Below are 24,696 nucleotides of genomic sequence, written 5' to 3'. Positions count from 1 at the left end.
GAACTCTTGTACGTTCCAAAGCGCTGTTTCCAAATCAGTTCCAAAGCATTGCATAGCTTTAATGCATATTACTACATTGCCAGTAGTGACCCTTAAATTATTAAACATATATACAGATTGTATATTTTTCCTTAGCTTTACAAGAGCGATACATTTGGTTTTCTTTGTATACCACAAAACACTGTGGGGGCTGGAAGTGTTAGGATATGGGTCGAATCTATTCTGTTTTCTTTAACTGTGCTTTTTAATGAGGGTATGTAGAGGGTATGTAGAGGTCTGGCTTGGTTATCCTATTGTTGTGGAAATAAATAACTTGCCGAAAGGCTGCTGTAGCAACCTGTTCTTGAAATATTGAATACAGCTGGCAGGTTCAAAGCATGGCTGACCCACTTGGTTGGCAGGCTGCCAGAAGGCTTATATAGCTATCAAGTGTAAGACTGAGCTTTTGCACCTCTTTGCACCTGCTGCTGGAAGGCTTTTCCACCCATGTGCAAAGCGTAGATTGGGATTTGTGGACAGCTGCTAGCAGCAGAATCTAGTTTTCTTGTCTTGCTAGGGAGATATAGCCCAGGGCGCAGTTTGTGGGTGAGTTCAAAGATCATATCTACTAATTTTGCATCAATTATATTTCAGCACTAAACCATAGTTTGTGCTTTCAAATGTACAGGAAAGTACACAGTTTAGACAGGATCACTTGTCCCTAGAACCCTCTTTCGTCAAATTACTTTGTCTTTCCCAGCTGCTGGCGAAGTGGTAGATTCTTGTCTGTGGCATGAAGGTCTTCTTTGCCTAGAAAGTTTTGAGTCGTTCTTTGCATTTTTTAACTTTATGTCCCTTGGCAATCCTCTTCTCAGCCCTGTTTATAGTGCCAGTAAAATGTCCCTTGAATATGTGGCAAAATCAATGTAACGTCTTTTTAATTCTTCTGTACTGATTTTTTCACCAACCCCACCTTTTCTGCTCTGGATCCGTGCACCTGTTCAGAGTGGACAATGGTAGGTCCAACTGACATTACACTTTCCAAAAACTTTTCCTGGCCAAATGCCATAAGTTGCCTTTTCTAATATGTGTTTCATGCAGCTGTTCTACACAGTTTTTTGTGACTTCCCAACCCAACTGTGACAAGCATAGTAGGTGGTTGTCATCACCTTTATGGCTCTTCTCTAGGATTTTTACAGTCGCACAATGCATAGTCATTCAGAAAACCACGCTCCTGCATGCTTAGGAAAAATGGTCAAAAGCCAACCATTTCAGGAATACTCATGTATATTTATTAATCCATGGTAGTATTTTATTTTCAGCCTCCTTATGTATCACAACATTATCACAACCAAATGCAAGAGCCTCCATTGTGGGCCAAAATTGCTGGTTTTGGGGTACCTCATCTGAGACTGTATTTTGTGCCCCCTAATAATTCTGCTCTCTAGAATCTATTTAAGACTCATGGCCAAAAGTGCATTCCTAATAAACCCATTTGTTCATTTTGATCACAACATATTCATTATACAATTACAGGAGCAAGCATTATGTTCTGGCCCCACAGGAAGACAGATAACTGCTTACTGCCCCTTTGGGGATCTCTTTAGTTGTGATCCACATAACTCTGTTGCATGTCATCACCACCCTCCATTTGTAAGATAAGAACAAGAGTAGGAATAAAGACTACAAAAATGCACATTTTATTCTTCAAGGATAGTAGAGGATCATCATGACGTGTTGGAGGAAAGAGTAAATCTCTGAACTATGTTCTCTTTAGCCATATGCATTGTGATATAATCACTTCATCTCATTCTGCCATGGCAATTACCAACTATAATAGAAGAGACATTTTTTCCTCACCTCCTTGAGAAAAGTATGCTAAATATTTACAAGGAAGTGATGAGGAAGAAGAAGAAGAGTGTAGGGTTTTCTTCAAGGGCCTTTTTGCAGCCCTTGAGAGCCTAAATGTTCGCCTTGAAAATGTAATACAGTCCTTCAAATATATCTCACATAGACTATCTCATATGAATTATCTGCTCTACATTTGTTCATGTCATGAATTTCAAAGTGCAGGAGTATTTTAGAGTCAGTGGAAAATATTTCCTAAATGCAAATCAAATCTGGAATTTGGCAACTTGAGTCCTTCCCCAACCTGGCACTTTCCAGATGTTTTGGGCCTACAACTCCCCAAATTCCTAGCTAGTTGGCCATGTTGAAAATTATTTAAACAAACAAGAAGGGGAAAAAAATGAAAAGAACCCTTTTAAGTTCTCTGGTGTACTGAAGGAAACTTTTTAAAAAATTCCACATAATAGAAATGTACTACAGCCAGAAACTATTGGAAGAAGTCTGTGAAGACTATATAAGGAAAACACTGTGTAGAATGTATTATTTGATCCATTATTGTCATGTTTTAATTCTGTTGAAGAAGAAACTGCAAACTGGAATGCAGCATTGACGTTTAAAATGATTTAATCGCATTGGCTAGAATTATCCTTGGAAGCAATTGACAGAACTGTGGGAACAAGGATGCAGCATTCAGAAATGCCCCTGGAGTGTATCAGAACTTCCGTCAGTGCTAATGAAGTTTGCCGTTTTCATATATAGGCGTTTGCGTGTTCTAGACTCTTCTGCTTCTTTCAGAATTGTAACAAGAACCTCATGTGCTTGAGCAGCATTGGCTCAATTTACAGAAAAACAGATGAGAGGGAAATAAATATGATTGTTATTCAAGCCATGACTCTTATCAGTTATAGTTTTAGATGAATTAAGGGAGTAAACTGCAGACATGGATCCCATGAAGGTTGCTGGAATGAAGAAGAAGTAAATGTTGTTTCTTCTTTTTTAAAAATATAAAATCCAGCTCTTAAGAGATTCAATTTTTAGGCAAAACACAGTTTTTAAATCAATTACATAGCTTTCCTTTTCTCTGTCTAATGGTACAATAGAGGCGTGTGTGCAAAATAATTCCTTAAGCCATGTACTGAAAAGGCAACTAAAAATGATTTATTCTGATTTGTTTCTCTGGACCCTTAAAATAAGAGGCTTGTTGTGAAGCCATTTATCTAAAATCTGACATCATTTTTGATTCTATTTGACAGGAACGAAAAGGCATTTCTTGGTTTTGTTCAAACCTGTGGGTTTCCCCCAGAATGAATGGCATCCCAGTGCAGAGTGCTCAAAAAAATTAGTCAGACCTAAAGATAAAAATGGCAAATTTTACATTTAAATTGAACAATATTCTAATTTATTAATACTGCTTTTAACTAATTGTTGGCGAGACCACAGTTAAGGATTTTTAACAAAGCAAGAGTCAGGAACTGGGCTCTGTTAAATAATTAATAAATCATATAATAATCTGTACTCGATAGCTTTTATTAATTCTTTGGAAATAATTTTCTTCATCAGGTTAAATATTGCTTTACATCTTTGCCAAGTGTTTGCCACAGTGATTTGCAAATACATGTTACTCTGCAGACAGAGCCTGTCTATTTGATAGCACATGTAGCATCAGGTAATAAGATCAGGTCACAAGAGACACTGATTTGTATATGTTGAAGCCGTAATCAATTAAATAAAGTATTTGTTCAGGTGAGAACATTAGAAAATGTAACTTTTAGTTATGCTTTACTGAACTTACCTCTCTGCATTTGAAATGTAAGGAAATTTAACAGGAATATTCAGAACAACCCAGCTTGCATAAACTTTCAGTATAAAAAATAGAATTTCCTTCTGGAAGAATGCCTCAGTTCTGGGAGTGATTGAAGCACTTTCTAGTTACCTATAAAGAACCTGAACACAGTTTTCAGCAATATGATGGTCTATAAAGCTCCTCTGCCCCATGTTATAGGTTTTTCAAAGAATTAAGGCAGATAAAAATGATACGTTATTTTCCCAGGCGTACCAAAGGTGATGTGGACGACAAAATGTCTTTCTGTCCTTTCTGACTGCAAACAATGGGAATTGAGCTATTTTTACCAGCTAGTTCGACCTGCCTGGCTAACAATAGGTTACATATCCACTAACTCGTGTTAGAATAAATAGGATAAGTTAATTATTAGCAAGCCAGGCCTCAGTGATTTGCATGTGATTAAAGTGTGGCTTATTACAGATCCAATCCAGCGACTGAAGTGAATGTAGAAGTGAGAGCCCAAATTCTCATAAAGGTCCAGTTTGCAACATATACAAAAGAAATGATAGAGAATGGAGTGGATCTGTTTGCAATGGGGACAAATATTTTGCCTGCACCTCTAGGAACCCAAATATTTCAGGGAAAATATTAGAAAGGAAAAGGGGAAAAAAAGCCAAATCAGAGGTAGGAGACTGTAGAGAATGAAAACATCAGACATTAGATGCTCTGAAAATATTTGGATTGCACAGTAAATGAAAAAAATTGTTTTAAATTGTTTGTTTTAAAGACTGTCAGGTTTTTACTATGAGATCAAAAGCACTCTTGTGCAAATTAACTAGCTGAAGCTAGATTAGATCTGTGTTTGAAAGTAATGCTTTCTCCAGTTTTGGAATCTCAATTCAATTAATATGCAGGTACATTATGATCTTGCACATGCGAATTGGTATTAAAAATACTCAGCTATGTTATCCACCTGGTTTGAGTTGTGTACTTAGTCGCTTTAGTTATACTTTTAAAAAAAGCTCCCCGAAACTTAACATAGAAACATTTTAATATTGACTTTTCACTCAGAAAAGTGTAATTGACATTTAAAAACTAGATGATACAAAGGTTACTTTTGCACAATAACGGTGAATCACTCTGGATTAAAATGCAACTTGCAGAATGGGCTCTTCATACATTGAGCTGAGCTTGAAGCGATTAATCACCAAGTTCTCTGGAAATAAACGGAAGCTATTTATTTGTTGCACAACAGGATGTTTGCATCTGTAAAATATCAGCATTCGCACAAATACGGAATTTGTTTAAAGCTCTGTTCAGTGCCAGAGAACTTATTTGTACCCAGTAGGCTTTCTGTGGCCAGTAGTGTTGGGTACATGAGGCATCCTTTGGCCCATGTAGGAGTTTGTTGCTGAGTTCTCACCCAAGAGGAGTTTGTGCTGGGCTGCAACTTTTGCTCTGCTTCGCAGCCCCTCGCAGCTTACCTCCTCGACACACGCTCCACCTTCTTTGGTCTGCCTTTGCCAAAGCCCAAAGAGGTTTTGGGACAGGCACATGGAAACTGCTTCTGACATTGGCAAATGGCAGGTAGGGAATTGAAATGCCAAGAGAACACAAAGAGCTTCATTGGAGCAAATCGATTTATCTCTGCTTCAATGAGAATTATGTTTCTCCAGGGCACGTCTCTTGATTGAGGCAAATCTAAATCACTTGCAGAGGGTTAATTCATAATACGCAGCAGTGTTAAACAAATGATTTGGTCTGTTTTTCATATTGTCCTCTGTATTCTGAAAAAAGAGGAAAAAAAAACCTTTCCTACTTCTTAGATCTTTCATCTGGATTCCCCCCCCCCCCAAAAGGATGTGAAAATTGGAGTAAACATTTCTGGAAGCTGTCTTTTACATTAGTCTTAGTCTATCCATGTATGTTTTGTCCCTAATAAGAATCCGCAATGCTTCAGCAGGTTGAGATAAATTCATTCCTGGTGCTTCTGCACCATCTTCAGTAGGCTTACCACTGTGAAGCCCTACTGGTGCAGCAGATTTTTGCCTAGAGCACACCTTTGTATCAGCAGTAGATTTTCCACAAATACAAGAGAGACAATGAAATGTCTGTGAGTCCAGTGGACTTAGCAGGTGCTGTCATATTAGATTATTTCTTAATAAATTGACCACACATCTGAAGCAAGAGCCATCTCTTGTGCCATAGCTGATAAGATATAAAATCTGGTCTAGTTATCCTTTGTTTGCCTTATGTGATTTATTTTTACAGGTTTAGTCACTTTGTTTCTTCAGTCACAAACTATGCCATTCAGAGGTAAAATAAAGAGCGTGCAATATACTGGTTTTCCACCTGTGTCAAAATCCCTTGGCCACCTGAGATGAATTAAAAGAACAAAATTCCCATTTTCAAACAGAAATATTTCCATTGTTCTAATAAGGGATTGGATTTACACTTTTAAAACTCATTATAGTTACTAAGTCAGTGTAACCAGTGTATTCCAAAGTGTTAGGTGTATTGATAACTAGATTACAGTTCTTGTTAGTTTCAGGTAAAAATAATAGGTACTAGTCTCCCTGTTGCTTTAAGGAGAGTAGAACTTGACTCCTTTTCTTTAGTTCTCTGCATCTCTAAGTACAACTTGTGCTTTTGTTGTATCAGTTGTTAAAACTAACCAAGAAAAATTCATCTGAAACTGTTCTTTGTTATTTTTAGGTTTATTCTCTTAAAGTGTCCAGGCTAAGGCTTGGAGAAACCAGCCACCATCATTGAGCCCAGCAGCTGGAGCGGCAGCGAGAGTCCTGCCGAGGACATTGAGAGAATGAGTGATTCTGCCGATAAACCTATTGACAATGACGCAGAAGGGGTCTGGAGTCCAGATATTGAGCAGAGCTTTCAGGAGGCCCTAGCTATATATCCCCCTTGTGGGAGGAGGAAAATCATATTGTCTGATGAAGGCAAAATGTATGGTAAGTCACACAAACCCAGCCCTTTTTGAAAACAGTGCAGTAAAGATTGCCTGAAGCTTCTTTACTTTTGTAGAGAAGAGAGAGGCTTCTAAAGTGGTGGGAGTTCATAGGAGTGTTCCTGAAAATTAGAGGTCTTGTCTGTTGTTTATATGAGAACCTAAACAACTCATTTGCGGTGGGACCTATTGTGCATATACTCCAAAATCCCAGCCTTTTTATGGCAAGGAGGTAGCTTTTTTAACAAATGAATTATGGCAATAGCACAGCCGACTGTTGATCACTCATGCCTGTGCACCATTCCACATTTTCTCCCACTTCTTATTGTTCTGTGACTGGGCTAAAAAAAAAAAAAATTGAATGTGTTGTGTAGTGATAAGTAGAAAGTTTGCATTAGTTCTGAAGTCTTCCACAAAAGTTTTAAACGTATTCCAAGAGTGTAACATGACTAAGAGACAAGCAAGCAGTATTCATGCTTACTGAATAGGAAAGCACTTTTTACAACTGAAATCCAGCTTCGTGGTTGGCAATATATATCACAACGAACAAGGAGGTAGATAAAAACCTTTCCTGCTATTAGTTTATGGTGAAGTTCTCTGACTAACACAGTCCCATGTCAGTGAGTGACTGCAAAGTCTTCCCTTCCAGCTGGGGCTCCCATAAATTATCAGATGTGCTGACAGTATTAATAAATATATTTGAAGTTTTTTCCGCATAGGCCTAAGTTATTTCTAGTTTTAGTTCTTTCCAAGTTGCTCCAGCTAATCTCTGACTTTGAAGGCTTAAGCTGCGTTTCCCTTCCCTTTCTCTCTCCCCCGCCCCCACGCCCTTTTCAAAATTATTGCTGACTGTAGTTTTTTCATCCCGGCATTGTGGCAAGCAGATGGCAGGTTATGGCGCCACTCTTGATTCTCCCAGAAGCATGGCATGTTTAGCAATGTTGTCTTTTGTGCAGTAGGCTTTTTTCGTGAGATCAGAAATCCTTACCTGGTGCCTCCGTTTCTGACCATTTAGTGAAGAACTTACTCCTCCACAATCTGCAAATATCTTTTCGCACAATGGGGTGTTTTGTGTTGAGACACAGGCGTGCTTCCCCAGAAGAGGTTCAGTAGGAATCTGCCAAGCAAACTAAAGCAGATGGTACTGCAGCTGCCACCAGCTGTGAATCTCTCCCTTCTCCCCCAGGACGGGTCGGATGATGTAATGGAAAAAGGGGGGAACATTCTTTCTGCGGGGTTGGAGTCTCTCACAGCCTGTCAGTGTCACAGAGAGGCAGAAACAGACCTCAAGGCATTAGTTTGCAGCTGTCATGTGACCCTGGAAGCCAAATGAAACATAATGTCTGGAAAATAGGCTGGTGATGAAGCATCTCAGCTGCTGTTGGCAGAAACTTTCTAGACCGCTCTTTCCCGGCTCAATTGGTTTTTCTCCCACCCCCTCCCCCCCTCCCTCCCTCCCCCCTCACCAATTTATATCAAGCACGAGAGGTTTTCAGCCTCCCTTGGCTTCCCTGGATCCATTTCCACCTTTTTTTGTTTAACCATTTCGTACTGGGGGTTTCGGATAATTGGGGAAAATTATTTTACATTCCCTAAAGAAGCACATGGAGAAGTAGGTACAAAAGTGTGCATGTATAATTGAAACACTGTTCAGTGCCTGGCTGTTACAAATGAACTTTTAAAAATATTTCTTTTCTATGATAATGTCTTTTGATGGATTAGTGATACACATACAGCATTATTTTTCCTAGTTTTCTGAGCATGGGCATATGAAGCGCTTTTTCCCTGTGCTACTATTTTTACTAGCAGTTGGATCAGAAAACAGTTCTTGACAGTAAACAATAAAAAAAAACCCCACTGAAATAAAGTTTTTCTTAAAAAAATAAGTCATGGAAGACAGCTCCATAAGGGTGCTGTACAATGGTAACAGGATTTTTTAATCTAGTGCTATAATCTGGTTTCCAAAATCCATTCTTATTACCTGATTTGTCATTTTATGAGGTCTCAAATATATTTTCAGGTTGTAGGTGAATTTCAATTTTTTTTAAGGCAATAAAAATATTCTAGGAAAATGAAGATAATTCTATTATTAGAATGTATGTCCTCTTTCTCACTGGATAAAATTTCTTTAAAATTCAGGCTGTGCAGTACTTGTGGAATTTGAGAATTTACAGTTTTATAATAGAGTCCTACCGTCCTAATAATAAAATTGTTCTCCTTGGACTTTAATATAAATACATTGTATTTATTCCAGATGCCACATAGAATAATAGTAATAAACAAGATACTTTTGGACAGCATGTTATTGGAAGAGGTATGACAGTATAAAGTTTTCAGAGATGAAGGTGCAGTGTAATTTCACAGTCACCCATGAACTATTAAAAAAATCACGCCAGTTAATTTTTGAATTGAAACAGTCTTTGAGTGAGTTGCAGTCTGTAGCAAATTGTGAAGGATTGGGTAGCAATTTTTTTCTCCCTGTGCATGTTAGTGTGTGTATTTATTTTGGAGGGTGAAGAGGTCTAGAGAACTTTGGTCTCTCTTGGTGGAGTTGAGGATGTTCCTATAAATCTTTGAGTGGCATTTCACAGGGCTCCATTCTAGGTTTGTGCTGGAGTGGAAAACATGATTATGACATTTGGCCACAATATAAAGATGGAGCAATGGTAAACAACTGTATCAATAGTCAGGAGAATATTGACAAGCTGGAACAGTGGGTAGAAACCAACAGGATGAATTTCAACAGGGACAGATGCAAAACTCATACATTTGTAGGTTGGAAAAATCAAAGGAAATAGAACGGCAGTAGCCATACTGTGTAGCAATACATGCAAAAAGGGCCTGGCTGTCTTGGTAGATCACAAGCTGAACAAGAGCCAATGATATGATATAGCTATTAAAACACACACACACACACACAGTCCTAGGCTGCATCAACAAAAATATAGTGTCAAGATCAAAAGTTATTCCTTTCCATTCTCCATTGGCCAGATCATACCTAGAATATTGCATCCTGTTCTGGGCACCACAATTTAGAAAATACATTAAGAAACTGGAGTGTATCCAGATTAGAACAACTAAGATGATAAGAAACTCGGAAGAAAAAACTAATGTGGAATGGTTGGAGGTGCTGAGTAAATTTAGCCTAGAGAAGATATAACCATGGGGGATCATGGTATAGGTATTCTTTGGTTAACAACAGCAATTTGGACCAGAAATTCTATTGTTAAACAGCCTGGTCATGAAGTATGACATCACAAGACCACACCAACTTACAACAGCAGTTCAGGCAGTTCCAATTGTGGTTGTTAAGTGAATCCCATATGGTCATTAAGCATGGTGATCCCATCTGTGACCTCCTGCTGGATTCCCCACTGACTTTGTTTATTGGAAGCTGGCAGTGAAGGTCACAAATGGCAATCACATGACTGTGGAGACCCTGCAGTGGCTGCAACAGTGCCGTCAGAACTTTGAACAGTCACTGAATAAGTGGTCGTTAACTGAGGACTACCTGTAGTTCTTTTCAAGTATCTGAAGTACTGTCATATAGAAACCAGGGCAGAATTATTCAGAATTGTTCCAGAAATAGGACAAGAAGCAATGGGTTTTTATTAAAAGAAAATAGATTTTAGTTGGAAATCAGGAAAAAAAATCCTAATGTAGGAACTAGTCAACAGTGGAACACGCTACCTTGGGAACTTACTGGATTCTCAATCACTGGAGATGTTTAATCAGATGCTAGATGGCCATCTGTTGGGAATAGTGTCGTGATAAATTCCTGCACTGGGCAATGGGTTGGACTGGATCATATCCAGGGTCCCTTCCAAACCTTATATTCTATGATTTTATGATTCCTAGTATGAATAAGAATTTATTTATGGTCAGTATCTTTTCTCTTGTATACATGGGAAACTGGTGCCCATCTCCATTGCTGGAACTGCTAGAAAATGTGATAACAATAATAGCTACTTTTCCCCGTGATGCACAACTTTAATAATTTGAGCCATTCTTCATAAATATATGTAGAGTTGCCAGCTTTGGTATCATCATGGGATCTGGAGGCAAGCCTTCTGGTTGCAGGTGTGAGTCTGTATCAGGTATGGGGACAGTGCTTTGAGAATAGTACAGGTGATCTCTTCACATACACCCAACTCTGTCTTATTCTGTATTTTCTGCCCAGAAGCAAAATTCTCAATTAAGTCAAGCCATTCTAAACTGGTTGAGCAGCATTTCTGGTCACATTTAATACTGAGCACTATTCTAGCATCCTCTATTGCAGGCCTGCACAACGTGCGGACCGCTAGTATTTTTTAAAAAGTCAATACATTCAGTGCTGCCACTACCCCAAAAGATGCACTGCTAAGTGCCTCTAAGGCATCCATGTCTTGCTGCAGCCACCAGCTCCAACACTGCTGTTGCTGCACCAGTAGCTGCCGAACAGCTGATTGGCATGCACGGTATTCCTTTGCAACTTGCAGTTATTTTTAATTTACCAATGTGGCCCTTTCCTCTCTACAAGTTGTGCAGGCCTGCTCTATTGTTTAATTTGGGAGACATGATTCAATAGGGAGTGGAATGGAGAAATTATTTGTAGCAGCTGTATAATATAGAAGAAGTTAGCTTCCAGTATTCATGGGATTTTGGACTAATGCAATGTAGTATGTGTGTGTGTGAGCATGCGCCTTTGAGTCAATCTTGACAGCTGCACGGACAAGTCCCTGCAGTTTTGTTGGCAAGATTTTTGGAAGTGATTTGCCATTGCCTTCTTCCTAGGGGTGAGAGGGAGGGACTGGCCCAAAGTGACCCAGCTGGCTTCGTGCCTCAGGTGGGACCAGAACTCTGAGTTTCCTGGTTGCTATCCTGATACCTTAAACCACTACACCAAACTGTCTTTCAATACCTCCACATCTGCCCTGGGAAGGGGAAAAAAAAGTATGTGGAAAAGTCCCATGTACATTTTCTCTCTGGTGTTAGATGCGCAGATGGAAGTGTGTCAGAGACAGATTTCAGTAGGCTGCAGTACTGCTATGCTATATTTGAAGGATTGACTCATAATCTGGTTCCCATCTTCCTTGTGTTGATAATATGACACATTTTGGGGCTGTTCATATATTAGCCAGTTATAAAGCATTCTGCTCATTTGTAGTGTCAGAGGGTGGATCTATCATGACGTGAGAGTATCATGACAGGATGAGAATCGTGGTCCCATCTTATTATACCACAAAACTGACTTACATATAAGTAATGTATGCATAGGACTTTTGATTGGAGAAATGTGATACAAATTTGAACATAGGAGTCAAAAGGTAAACACATTATCATCCACTAAAATGGCTCGTGTAGATACTATAAGCAGCAATTTGTAGATTGTAGCAGTAATTTCCCTCAGATTTGTCTGTGGTTAATTCCAAATGAAATTAGAGATTGCTGACACAAAATGCTTCCCTCACTTGCCCAAACTCATCTGGTGCTAATATCTGAGGTTTTAAATATTTTCCTAAAAAGGTGTGGCTTAGACTTCTACTTCTGAGGCAAAAAAGTAAATGGTGGAATTTTTTTCATATTGTTATCCTTTATTGCTGTACATATATAGCCGAGTAGAAACTGATCTTTAAATACTAGCAATTCACATGTAATGAATAAAAGCAATTAGCAATTTATGAAGAGAATGGCAGCTGTTTGTAAATTGAACAATTAATAGAACCTTTATGAAGATTTTGTTATATATTGAAACCTTCTATCCACACTATTTCATATTTTGAGAAATATTTATTAAAAGCTTTCTTTGAATGTAACTGTGGCTTTTCTTTGATGTTATCTATAAAAGCTGTTATTTTTTGAAATATGCTATACTGGTATATTGAAGATCAAAGATGTTGGCTGGTCTGCATTTGTATCTAGATCAAACCATTGGCCTACTTTTCTTGATAATTAATTTCTTCTTGGGAAGTAACTATGAAGTTACTATTGCCAAAATACTTGCCTGTTCATGTTTTTGCTCTGATATAGGTTATATTTGAGCAAGGTTGTAAAAACAAGGACTACAGATGTTCTTGATGTTGTCAAAGCGCAGCTGTCACTTATCCTTAGAAAAAGCAAGTCTCGTTTTACAGCACAGAAAAGTAAATGTTACTTTTCTTTTTCATATTTTTGTCTTATTGTTCATTTGATTGGCAATCTGTATGTGTCAACAGAGTATGAGTTAGGGATACACTGAGATTCATATCAAAACCATCTAAATATGAAGAATGGTGAGAGATTCATCAAGAGTCAAAGGGGCATGGGTAAAACAGTTGTAGGTGTTTTGATCATAAATGTTAGTTAATGATAATTATGACGAGCAGATGCTGATAGACAGGCAGTGGATAATGAGAATGAATGTTTGTCAAAAAGAAAAAGAAAAGAAAATAGCTGTGTTAGGAGAATATGCTTCTGCTCACTTTGTGGAACTGGGAGTGAATATGTTGGGAGAAATATAAAAGATGAATGCAGTGGCCCTGAGGCACGTAAGCATGTGTGCTAAAACGAGAAGTGATTGGTTCAAGAATGTATGAGTGTGGAAAGAATTTTGAGTCAACATAAAAGTGAGTAACCAGTACAACAAAAGTATGCTGCGATGGTTTGCTCATATAGAAAGAATGACTGAAGATTAAATTGCAAAACAAATATAGTTCTTTCAAAAGTTTAGGCACCCCTGGGGAACAAAAGCTGACACAACTACATGGATACAAAGTTAGACCTAGTATCTTTCTACAAATTTGAATGTATGCTCACTATTTATGTACAGTTGTTTACAGATTCAAAATAAGAAAAGAGTGAATATGGCAGGTTCACAAGTTTGGATACCTTTTCAGCTAGTGCTTTGTAATACCTCCTTTGGCAGAAATAATAGCTTCCAAATGTTTCTTGTAGCTCAGCATCTTTCTATTCCTGCTTCTAGGGATTCTTTTCTCACTCTTCCTTGCAGAACCCTTCAAGGCAGGAAATATTCTTAGGCCTCCTGCATACTGCATGTTTGAAATCTCCCCACAGATTTTCAATAATATTCAAGTCTGGAAAACTTTTAACTTTCTTTCCTGTAAGTACTTCATGGTTGATTTGAAGGTATATTTCAGATCATTGTGTTGCTAAAATGTCCAACCTATTTTCAGCTTCAGTTTCTTCACTGATGGTGCATGCATGTGAGCATGTAGGCAGCTCTTGTGTGTGTGCACATGTGTCAGCCCTCCAAGGTACACTAGGCTAGGAAACTGAAGTAAAGGAGGCTAATACTACTTTTATTATAAGATTATAATAACAGAATCTTGCAAGTCTGAATGTGCTTTTCCCCTCTCCCTTTATCTTCTTGAGAACTAGGGAGGGTCTTATCTGAGTCGCTTTCTCAGGTTAGAATTGTGGTCCGGACTCAGATTTTTTTAATCTGACTGTTGTCTTGGTTGTGGCTCTTCCTCAGTTATTCCTTCTTCTCTTTACATAATGTGGTTTTAGTTTGGACAACTTATACATAAAGTGGCATGCCTAGAAGGGTACACAACTTTCTGTTTCTGTTTCCTTATATTTTATCTTTTGCTGAAATTTAATACAGTTCTTATATAACAAAGTAATGTACAGGTAGTCCTCAGTTAATGACCTTTCAAAGGTGCTGAATAAGTGGCATTTACAACCAGTCCTCAAAGTTCTAGCTGTCCTAGCACCCCCACGGTCACATGATCGTGATCCAGGCGCTTGGCAACCAGCTCATACTTAGAACAGTTGCAGTGTCCTGTGTCACATGATCACCATTTGAAATCTTCCTTGCCGGCTTCTCACAAGAAAAGTCAGTGGGGAAGCTGGCAGGGAAGGTTGCAAATTGCTCCTGCTCCTGCTGCTTTTTCTCCTGAGGAGCCCGTTCAAAGCACCCTTCCCTGCTCGCACTCCATAGTGCACACCTGCCCACCCAGATACGCTTGTGCAGCCCCAAGGGAGCCAGTGGTGCATCCTCCCACACCCAGTAGGAGCCAACCCCCCACCTGGCCACATTTGTGCAGTGCCACAGCAGCCACTTACGAGCCCGCCAGCTTGCTTGTGAGCCACCTGGGAGTTGTGATTTCCTGCTGGCTTCCCTATTGGCTTTGCTTGTTGGAAGCCAGCAGGAAGTTGCAAGGAGGTCCTCACTTAATGACCCACAATCTTCGCTCAACGATGGCAACTGGGGCTGCTGGGATTTCTGTTGCTAAGCGATGCAGTCACATGACATGATCATTATGACCACATCACTTAGCGACAGAAATTCCAGTCCCAATTACTGTCCTTAAGTGAGGACTATCTGTGTCTGTATATTAGTTCCTGCTTTCCCCTTAAGTTGTATCTATGTATGTTTATATGTGTGATGGGAAGCACATGATGGGCTGCATACACTCCTCTCCAGCCCATAAGATCAGGAGGGAGGCAGAGATTCTTACAATGAAGCAGTCACCAACCTTCCAAGTCACTGCCCAGCTACTCCTTCCATTTAGATGCATTGGGAGAATTTTTCAGTACAGTAGTTTTTTTTTTTTCCCCCTTTTCTCCATGGCCTCCAGACTGACCCAGCCTATTTATGAACTCAGTTTTTCTTTTGCTGGCTTCTCTCCCACACACCAAATGTGACTCTGTTTTGTCCAGTTTTGGGAGCATTATCAACCCGACAGATAGATGGAAAAAGTTGGAACCCCCTTAATATAATTTATTTCCAACATTCCATTGGATTACCAAAAAAAAAAAAAAAGTTAGGGAAAACATGCAGAGAGTAGCTTCTGGAATTCTTTCCAACTCCTTAATAATAGCTCCACTCTGGGTCACATGACCAGGAGCAATCAGGGGGGGGGTTGAATGGAGCAGTTGACAGCATTCCAAGCCATTGCCCGTGCTTCTGCTGTAGGGATTCATTGGGGATTTTTTTCCTGGAATCTTTTCCCCCAGCTACATCAAATCTACACACTCCACTCTGCTTGATCTTAGCCAAAAGGCTGAGATTTTTGAACTTTTTCTTCTGCTGGCTCATCCCAGCCCATCAAATTCAGCTCCTTCTGTCCAATTTTCAGAGATTTTGCATTACACTGAGGAAATGTCATTTTAACTTCATTCATATGCAGAATTCTCCCCACGATGTCTTATACATGTCCTCTTTTGGAACCCAAAGGATAAAATATTTAAAGGAACTCTCTAATGCATTGTTAAATATATGAGGGTTTCCCTGCTGATTTTAACTTAAAGGTGTTTTCTTTCTATTACTGCTGCTATAACCATGTAAATCATAAAGATTGCACACTATAAAGGACAAATATATCTAATCTAGAAGTACTATTGAGAGAGCTGAAATACCAGATGTGAGATATTGGGTTGCATGTTTATCCAACTGTTACTGCAATCACTGCACAAAGATGTAGTCTTGCAATTTCTGTTTCACAGCAACATACACAAAATATACTCCAGTGATGGGGCCTCTCTGATCATAGTTGGTGGATCAGTTACAGTACACAAATTGCCTAAACATTTTTTTCAAACCTGTGGTTAAATATGGGATTTTGTAACATTCATACATGTTCATACATTATGCATACAGCCCCTCTATTGGCTACACTTTACACAGTTTCTCTGCCCCTCCTCTCTTATCCTCACCACAACCCTGTGAGGTTGGTCACAGATAGATTTGTCCATGGCCCCGAGACACATTTATGGCTCACTAAAAATTGAACCCAATACATTATCTATTATCTTCTACTTGGAGCAGTATTTCTCAAACTCTTTGCAGTCATGAACCACTATATAAACATTTGGAAAATATGGGGATCATCAAATTAAACAAACACCCTTTCCCTACATTTTGTCTTCAAGGGTATGAAGCTTCCTGTTTTTCAGGAAATAAGATCTTGATTACACTTGCATTTATGTTTGTCATTTCATCCTCTCCAATTTTAAAGACCTTTTGAAAGTAAATTGTGAACCCCAAAATTTAATCCAAAATGAAGTATTTATTTACCACTTGAATTCTTTTTTGTATCCCTTGCCAAAAGAATGACTCTTAGCAGAAATGTGCTTGTCCAGAATGTTTTTTCAGTAAAAATCTGAGCACTAAGGAATATGGGATGGTGGGAACTCCAGCCCTATGAAATCCATTTTTAGATAGTCATTGTCCAATTTCTATTCATGCTTTTCTTTGCGGGTCATTTATACAAGATAACAGGTGCACCTAGCACAGATACTGTAAGTGGACTTACAGTTGATAACAGCCCTCAAGACTGTTGTTTACTTTCCTGAACTTAGTATTCATATTGCCATTCACATTATCACTGTATCTTTGATGAATCAGTTTTCAGCCACATTCATTTTTCCAAACCAGCTGAGTGGTGATGAATGTGAGGAAGCAGGGGCTTGAGATGAGAGGGGGCTTCAGTCTGGCCAGTTGACTGGCAGAAACAGAAGAAACAATGGTGGACCTGCCTGGTGGACCTTTGAAGATACAGTTTGGGAATCATCGACTTAGAGAATATTAGCTGTAATAATATGTTGGCCAAAATTATATACTTGTATATCAAAAGCTTGATCACTGTTCTAAATATTTGGATAAATGAAATGTTTATCTAGCTGATCCTGGTAGCATTCTTCTTTTTGTTACAGTATTTTTATATTGTTTATATAATTTTATCCAGTTTTTCACAACATGCATTTTTCTAGTTAACTAGCAATTTAAATATGTTTAAATTCTTATGAATTACATTAAGCTTAAGCTGTGACTTAAGCTCTGTGTATATGTGTAGGATTCACAGGGACTGCTATTTCACTTCTGTTACTGCCTTTCTGTGCACATAGATTGGAGAATCTTGTTCAAGAGTATGTTGGATCATCCATGTAGAGATATAGCCTCAGTCATACATAGCACTCAGCCAAAATGTGGTTTGATTGATTTTACCTTAGCATGTTGTATGGACCTAGTCATTGAGTTTCATCAACAATGAATTATAACTTATCATGTTGTGCGGATTCAGCCATCTTTTGCTGGCCATGCATCATTGGCCATTCTGGCTGGGGATGCTGACAGATGTCCAAAAAATCTGAAGAGCACCAGATGGTTGACTCGTGCCATAGAGATTTTAAGGGAATCTCTTTGTTCATTTTAGCCACTTCAGCACTGCCTCTAATAACAGTGAATTGAGCTGCATTGGAGTTTATTGTTTGAAAGTTGTGGAAGAATATAAATGAAGGTAATACTGTTCTTGGCTTAGCTGGAAACTATCAACATTTAAAAGTCTCTCTAGAACCTCTAAAACATATGTTAGAAGGCTGTTGAATTTAAGATTAAAATAATTCAGGCATTATTTTTTTTCTTCACTGAGATTGATTTCTCTGCTTTAACTTATGTTGTTTGTTGCAGCAAGTGTAAAGTTTTAGAAGTTCTGAACCTCCAAATATTACAGTTATGAGGCTTTGGAAGAAAAGAAAAATAATATCAAGATTTTGGAAACGTGTTCAGGAAAATTTATCTTTCTTTTTCAAATAATTTTATTAAGAATTATAAATGAAAAGAATAAAAGTCAATACAAACTACAAAAAATACAAACAGAAAAACACACAAAAAAGGGGGGAGAGTGTAGAAAAGAAAAAAAGAGAGGGGGAGAAAAACTTCCCCCTTCATTCCAGCAGGTAAAAACAGTCTTAATAGCTTATTGCTGTCTCTAAATAAAATATAATCTCTCTCCTCCCCATAACTCATCTCTTAAGTAACAAAACAAAAAACAAACCAAAAAAATCCAAATGCTTCATCAGTCATTCTTTGTCAGCAAAAGTCCAGTAAGGGCAGCCAGATATAACTATTTTCCTCTCTTAGACCTGATCAAACAAGCCAACCTTATAAACCTTCCCTGAATTTTTAAAATTATTCTTTAATCCCTTCAAAAAAAGTCCCAGAGGTAATTTATTGATAATCTGTGTATCCAAACAAAAATTTTTCAGAACTTTAACAAATTTCTTTTGCATGTCCATTAGATAAAGTTTATCCTTTTGTTTGTCACTTCTAAAAAAATCTTTCCAAACCTTAGCAAAGCTTTTTTGAATATCCAGAAGAAAAAAAAAATAATCCAAATCAATTTCCTGGTTTGTTATCTGTTCGTCACCTTTAGGGGATAAATCATCCGTCAGATCCATTTGCATTACATTTAAGTCCTCCTTCAAATTAATTTCATAAACATCTATTACAACTTGTTCTTGTTTTGCAACTTCATTAAAGCATGTTCTGTCCAGTTTCTTGGCTGAGATGTATTTAAAAGTTTGCACTAAGGATTTCTGCTCCATTTTCTTTGTCCTCTGGCTCCTTATAATATCCAACCTTCAAGTTCTCCTTATCATAAAGAAACAAAAGCAACTGCCATTTTTCCATGAGACGATATCTTCTAATAAATTCAAAACTATAATTCCAAATTTCTCTGGCCCCTTAATCCATTATTAACTTTCCAAAATCCATATACTAAGCATCCTTTTGCTGCATAGTCCAAAAAAATTCATATATTTCTAGAATGTTTAAGATCAAATTTAAACCATTGTCTTTTAAGGAGGCAGAGACTCACCTGATGAATACAGTAAAACCTTGCTGGTCCAAAGGGTCTTAATCTTTCCAATATACAACACATAAAAAAAAAAGTAATTAAAAAAAGTAATTAAGATATAAGGCTCGGTCGAGCTTAGTCTTCATAAAGCTGCTTTGCGACTGTGAGCTTGATGTAATTCTGACTCCCAGCCACTCCATTCATAAGCCGACCATAAAAATGACAGTTTCCACGGTCTACTCATGAGTAGCGGCTGTCCAGTCACATGGATGATCTCAATCTCTCCTTTGATCTGGAGAGATTACGCCAGCCCAGATCCAACATCCAGCCGCGATTTCCCTCACAAAAGCTGTCTTACTAGCCAGCAAGCCAGTAAGACATCAGCTTGCCATGGCGCTCACAGGAAGTCCCCAGTTCAGGAAAATTTATCAACCCAGATCCAGCTTTTAAGCAAATACATGAGTGATCTGGATTGGAAAAGTGAGGAAATGCCTGAATACTGTTTTGGGCAATTTCTGTTTCAGTGCAAACAAGATACAGTTCATCTAAAATAGTTTTGGAACAGGAACTGTATATTCAGTTCAGAGGTTTCATTTCCAGTCCAACACATTATGGTTTGTTTGAGCTGGAAAGAACAAGAAGGTCAACTATTCCTTCCTCTGACCTGTATGCTCAGCTTTTTAAAAAAAGTTTTCTGGGTTGGTCCAACTAGTTTTTCTTGATTTCCCAAATTCTTGTGGTTTAAACCCTTCTTTCAAGCCAAGTCTCCCCAGTAAAGTTTGGTCTTGCTCCTCAGGACTACACAATTAACTAAGGCTTCTTTAGCTTGGTCTTTGGAATTTACAAATATGGAATATGTGCATGCATAGAGCCATGTTCAGAGTCTTCTAAAGTTTACAGAATTATTTGTTGGGAGACTCATCTCCAAGCATATCACATGAATCCCTCTGAATCCCTTTAGTTAGTTTTCAACCACCACAGCCATCACATATTTGTCCTTGAGCTCTTGACCATCTTAATTTTTAAACCTTTTCTATTTTTCTTATTATTCCTTTTCTTCTCTCTTCTGAGCTGTACTTTCCTCACTGAAGGCTGGGGTTTTTTGTTTTTGTTTTGGTCCTTTTTCTGCAAGCCACCTGGTCTAGGTCTTAGGAGCCTAAAGGGCATTTTCACAAGTGCCAGCATTGCAGAAATAACTGCTCCCCACCCACTCCAATCATAACCATTGTCTTTTCTGCCTTGGAGAAGGTCATGCAGTAGACTTTTCCAAGCATTGACAGGCACTTATCAAAGAGGCTCACTGCAGCTACTGTATTTGTAAGGCACTGTTTGGAAGCCAGTCCTTGGGGCAACAGACCCAGAAGCTATTGTAGCCCTACCCTTGTCTTCCTCCAAGGTCCATACTATGTCCTGGGGTAATATGTACTTATTCTCCCCTCTCTTCAAGGTTATTTGAATTCTCCATCTTTTATGAAAAATCCCCATGCTGCTGCCATGTCATTAAATAAAATTTCCCAATAAACTCCTGATTTACTCAATAAACGTCTGATTTTGACCACACCCCCAACTGGCCCTGGCCCCTTAGAATTCCTTATTACGTCCACTTTTTTCCCAATCCTACTACCAACAATTCTGGAGTCACTGGATTCATAATCCATACAGTCCAGACTGCAGTAGGTCTTTTTGAGAACCAAGATGTGACCTCAGGAGAGATTCAGGGCTCAACTCCTTTGGGACTTCATACTTCAGACTAAGTGTTTGTGAAGTAAGAGGGCCAAGATTGAGCCCTCTAAACCACTGAGGTCATAATTCAATTCCACTCTGCTTTCAGGGGTTATATCTCTCTAATTTTGCTTGGTGCTATATGTTCATATAGAACTACGTTCTCTTACAGGACTGTTGGACCCCATGGTATCTGCCTTCCCATGGTACTAATTAGTGGGGATATACCTCTTTGAATAGCCCAAGGTATATTGATATAGACCATTATACATATTGGCCTTCAATTTTCTCCTTGCTTCTATGCACCTTACTACAATCTGAGACAATTACATAATAAGCAACTTCTGTAGCATCACATATCCAAGACTTTTCTCTCCTACTCCTTTGAAGCAGCTCTCATATGTAATTCCAGCCCTACATTCTGCTTATGCAGAAATGTCACCATCTTCCATACATCTATGAAGCGTGCATCTTCAGAGGAACCTTTTTTCACTGCCTAACTAGATTCCTGCAGGGAGTAACAGTCTAGTTGTAAATTACTAGGACAGTTACTGTTGTACTTGCTTGTAAAGCTATAAATCAGACTTCAGCTTTTTGTCTAAACTGCTAGGGGCCAGGCAGGAGTAATGCTTTAAGTCAGTCTGACAGTCAAAGTCTGAATAAAACGGTCAGGTTTCGAGAATAAGGTATCTGGCCCAGTCTGAGAGTCAAGAATTAAATATGGTTTCAAGGCAGGGCCAATCACAGGAAGAAAAAGAAAATCCCCCCACTGAAAGAGCCTTAAACTTATCTAAAACTTATTTATCCCCCCCCCCCCCCAGATTCAGCAAAAAGGAGCAGTTCCTATCAAGCGGTCATTCCTTTGCCTTATCATCATCTGATTCACTACGTGCTGCTGTCAGCATTCCAGTGGTCTAAGGGGTGTGCCTACGGGTCCAAATCATCTGTGCTCTTTCTCTGCTGGCACTGGGGTTCAGTTCCATTAAGTTTTTTTGTGTGAACCAGGCTGTTTTGGAAGAGTGGAGAGGAGTGAGCTTTTTTACTGCTTTCCAGTAAAATAGGTAGAACAATTTCACATTTTCTAATGTTTTGGACTCTCTTATAGGTAGAAAGTTTATTGAACTTTTTTTTATCAATAACTGATTGACAAATATTTAGAGTCTCTTGTATAGTGAGATGGGCGGCATACAAGTTTGATTTATAAATAAATAAAATGCATAAATTTATGGAGTTTTTAAAATACTAGAAATATGCCACACACTATAAGTTATTTAATGACAGAATATTAGAAATATTGTACAGGTGGGCCAAAAGTATTGGAAGCATTTCGTCTTGGGCCCAGTGCACACAGCTTGCCTTAGTTCTTCTATATCCTGCGTATTGAACTTCTATGATCTAGAAAGAGCTCAGCATGAAAACACTATTTATTAAGAAAAACTAGATGAGTTTTGCCCTCTAATGAGCTGCTAAGAGCCACTGAGTCAAGACTTTCTATTCCAAAACTGAATCCTCAACACAAAAACATTTATGTCCTCATTTGTGCTTCTTAGTGCGATGGATAAGTAGCTGTTCATTAAAAAAAAAAAAAAAAACTTGAAAAATAAGACATCCACTTTAAAAAATAGCAGTGTATGTATGTGAAATTAGTTTTCTCATGATGCACAAAAGACCATACATTTTGTCTACTCTGTAGGAAAACTACATAAATGGGGCAAAACATGCACCAGTGAGGTAATTTGCCTTTTTATTAGTCTCTCAGGCTCTGTTATATGTTACTTTAAAAAAAAATGTTAAGACATACATTTCAGGGTTTTTCTATAATACACTTCATTTTTATATGCAAAGAAAAAACTCTGTCACTCCACATCACCATGAAAAAATGATCAGTGGAGTTTGAAAACCCTTCCTGGTCCCCAGAAACCAGCATATAATAGCTCTGGTGCCAAATCCCCCATCCCCAAGATCTTGCAACATCTTGGCAATTACCTTTTTTGAAAACTGAAAAGCAAATCTGTTTTGAATAGAAAAGATTGTTTTGCTACTGATTCCTTAAGCCATAGGTGTGTGCCATAGGGCAAGAGTAAGCAAAATTGTGCCTTCCATAATCTCTTGCCATTGGGCATGCTGGCTGAAGTTTAAGGGTGTGGTAATTTAAAACACCCTGAGAATGCCATGTTGCCTACCCCTGCCTTAAGGCTTGGATTAAAAGTGTGGTTGAAAAATAGATTCGTAACTGAACTTCAAGTGATTTCTAATCCAGACTGTTTCACTGTGAAAATCCTAGCAAGTCCTAATGAAAGAAGGATTGGGCAAAGAAGACTGAATGCTCTTTTACATGAAGGTTTTGTTTACATGAATCAGACCACGAAAGAGGGCTACCTTAGTGTAGTAGCTTTCCCCTCATGCCTCTAACATAGTAAATACAACTCATCAAGAGAATCTGAGCTACTAGCTGTTGCACAAGTTCAGCAGAAGGCGGAAAAGGTTAAATGGATTGTTTTCTGCCTCCACCCATCAGTCATGCTGGAAAACTATACAAGCACTTTAAGTTGCATGAATAGATAGAAAGTGAGTTTGGTTATCAATATATTGTTTACTGATTGGGCAGCAGTCTAAGATCCCAAGCTCCCCTGAGAACACACACTAAAGATTGTCAGATGGCATGGCTGAGTGAATTGAGCATTTTTATTCTATGGGGGAACGTTTCAGCACTTTGGGTTCCCAGAAATACTAATCTGAGGCCAGTGATTGCATGAGAATGTATACAAATTCTTGCTAGAACAGACTGAAGTCCATCTTGTTCAAATGTCAGGTATGTCTCCAAGTTCAAAAGCAGAGTTTTCTCTGTGTTCCCCAGAACCATATTTCATCCAGTTATATGGAGGTTTCACTTGGGTTATCTGTCTGATGGGGAAGGGGCTCAGTTGGAAAACTAGAACTGGTGGGAAAACCATTGGATGAGTGGGACAGGCAGAAGTTATCTTGGATGGATCTTGCCACCCTCATTATTTTATGCATCCCTGTAGGATTGGACTGAGATCTCAGCTAATCCTGACTTTTATCTTCAACAGTTGGTAGTCATGTTTTTTGCCCACTGAGTTACCTCTCTAGTTTCACATTTTTCTTTGTGCACTTACCTTATTGTGTTATAACCTTTAATTTGGCAGTTAAAATAAGTTTGATGGGAATATCAAACATGCAAGTGAGATGGACAGCTATATGAATTCAATAAATAAATAAAATATAAAAATACACTTTATGTGCCACCAAGTAGTTTTTGACTCCTAGTGACCGTGTAGATAGATTTTCTCTGTGATGATCTATCCCTAACCTGTTATTTCAAGTCTTTGAACAGTGCACTTACAGCCACTGTAATTGAGTTCATCCCTTGCTCCTGGTTGTCCTCTTCTCCTCTTTCCTTCCACCTTTCCCAGCAATAAAGCCTTTTCTAGAGAGCTGGATCTTTGCACAATGTGTCCAAAGGAGGGTAGTTTGACGTTGGTCATTTGTACCTTGAGTGAGAACTCTGGGTTGATTTGTTCAATGATCCATTAGTTTGTTTTTTTGGCTATTCGCGATATTCTCAGGAGTCTTCACCAGCACCAAAGTTCAAAAGCATCAATACTCTTCCTATCCTGCCTCTTTAAAGTCCAACTTTCGCTTCCAAAGAGTGTCACAGGGAATACCATGGCTTGCATGATTCTGATCTTTGTAAGTATAGTATAGACACATCATGGCATTTGAATATTTTTTCCAAGGTCTTCATGGCTGGTCTACCAAGTGCTAGTCTGCAGCGTATTTCTTTACTGCTTATTCCTTTACTGTTGATGGTTGATCCT

The 24,696-nt window shown here is 38.6% G+C and overlaps 1 protein-coding gene across 6 annotated transcripts in view; it reads left to right on the top strand.

The window, feature by feature from the left end:
- Positions 1 to 24,696, top strand: part of TEAD1 (TEA domain transcription factor 1) — a 200,839-nt gene that overhangs the window by 72,040 nt on the left and 104,103 nt on the right. For 5 of the 6 annotated variants that reach the window (XM_025165523.2, XM_007426368.4, XM_007426367.4 and 2 more), the window contains exon 3: positions 6,326 to 6,579. The exons of the other annotated variant lie outside the window; for it this stretch is intronic. In XM_025165523.2, the coding sequence (XP_025021291.1) occupies positions 6,432 to 6,579 (148 nt within the window). In that variant the 5' untranslated portion in view covers positions 6,326 to 6,431. The remainder of the gene's footprint in view (positions 1 to 6,325; positions 6,580 to 24,696) is intronic. 6 annotated transcript variants of the gene reach the window in all.

The sequence above is a fragment of the Python bivittatus genome, unplaced genomic scaffold (assembly GCF_059951505.1).
Source record: "Python bivittatus isolate LINGU-HERP-01145 unplaced genomic scaffold, Pbiv_v1 ctg000480_np1212, whole genome shotgun sequence".
In the NCBI taxonomy this organism is placed as follows: Eukaryota; Metazoa; Chordata; class Lepidosauria; order Squamata; family Pythonidae; genus Python; species Python bivittatus.
This window is presented reverse-complemented; position numbering and strand designations above follow the sequence as displayed.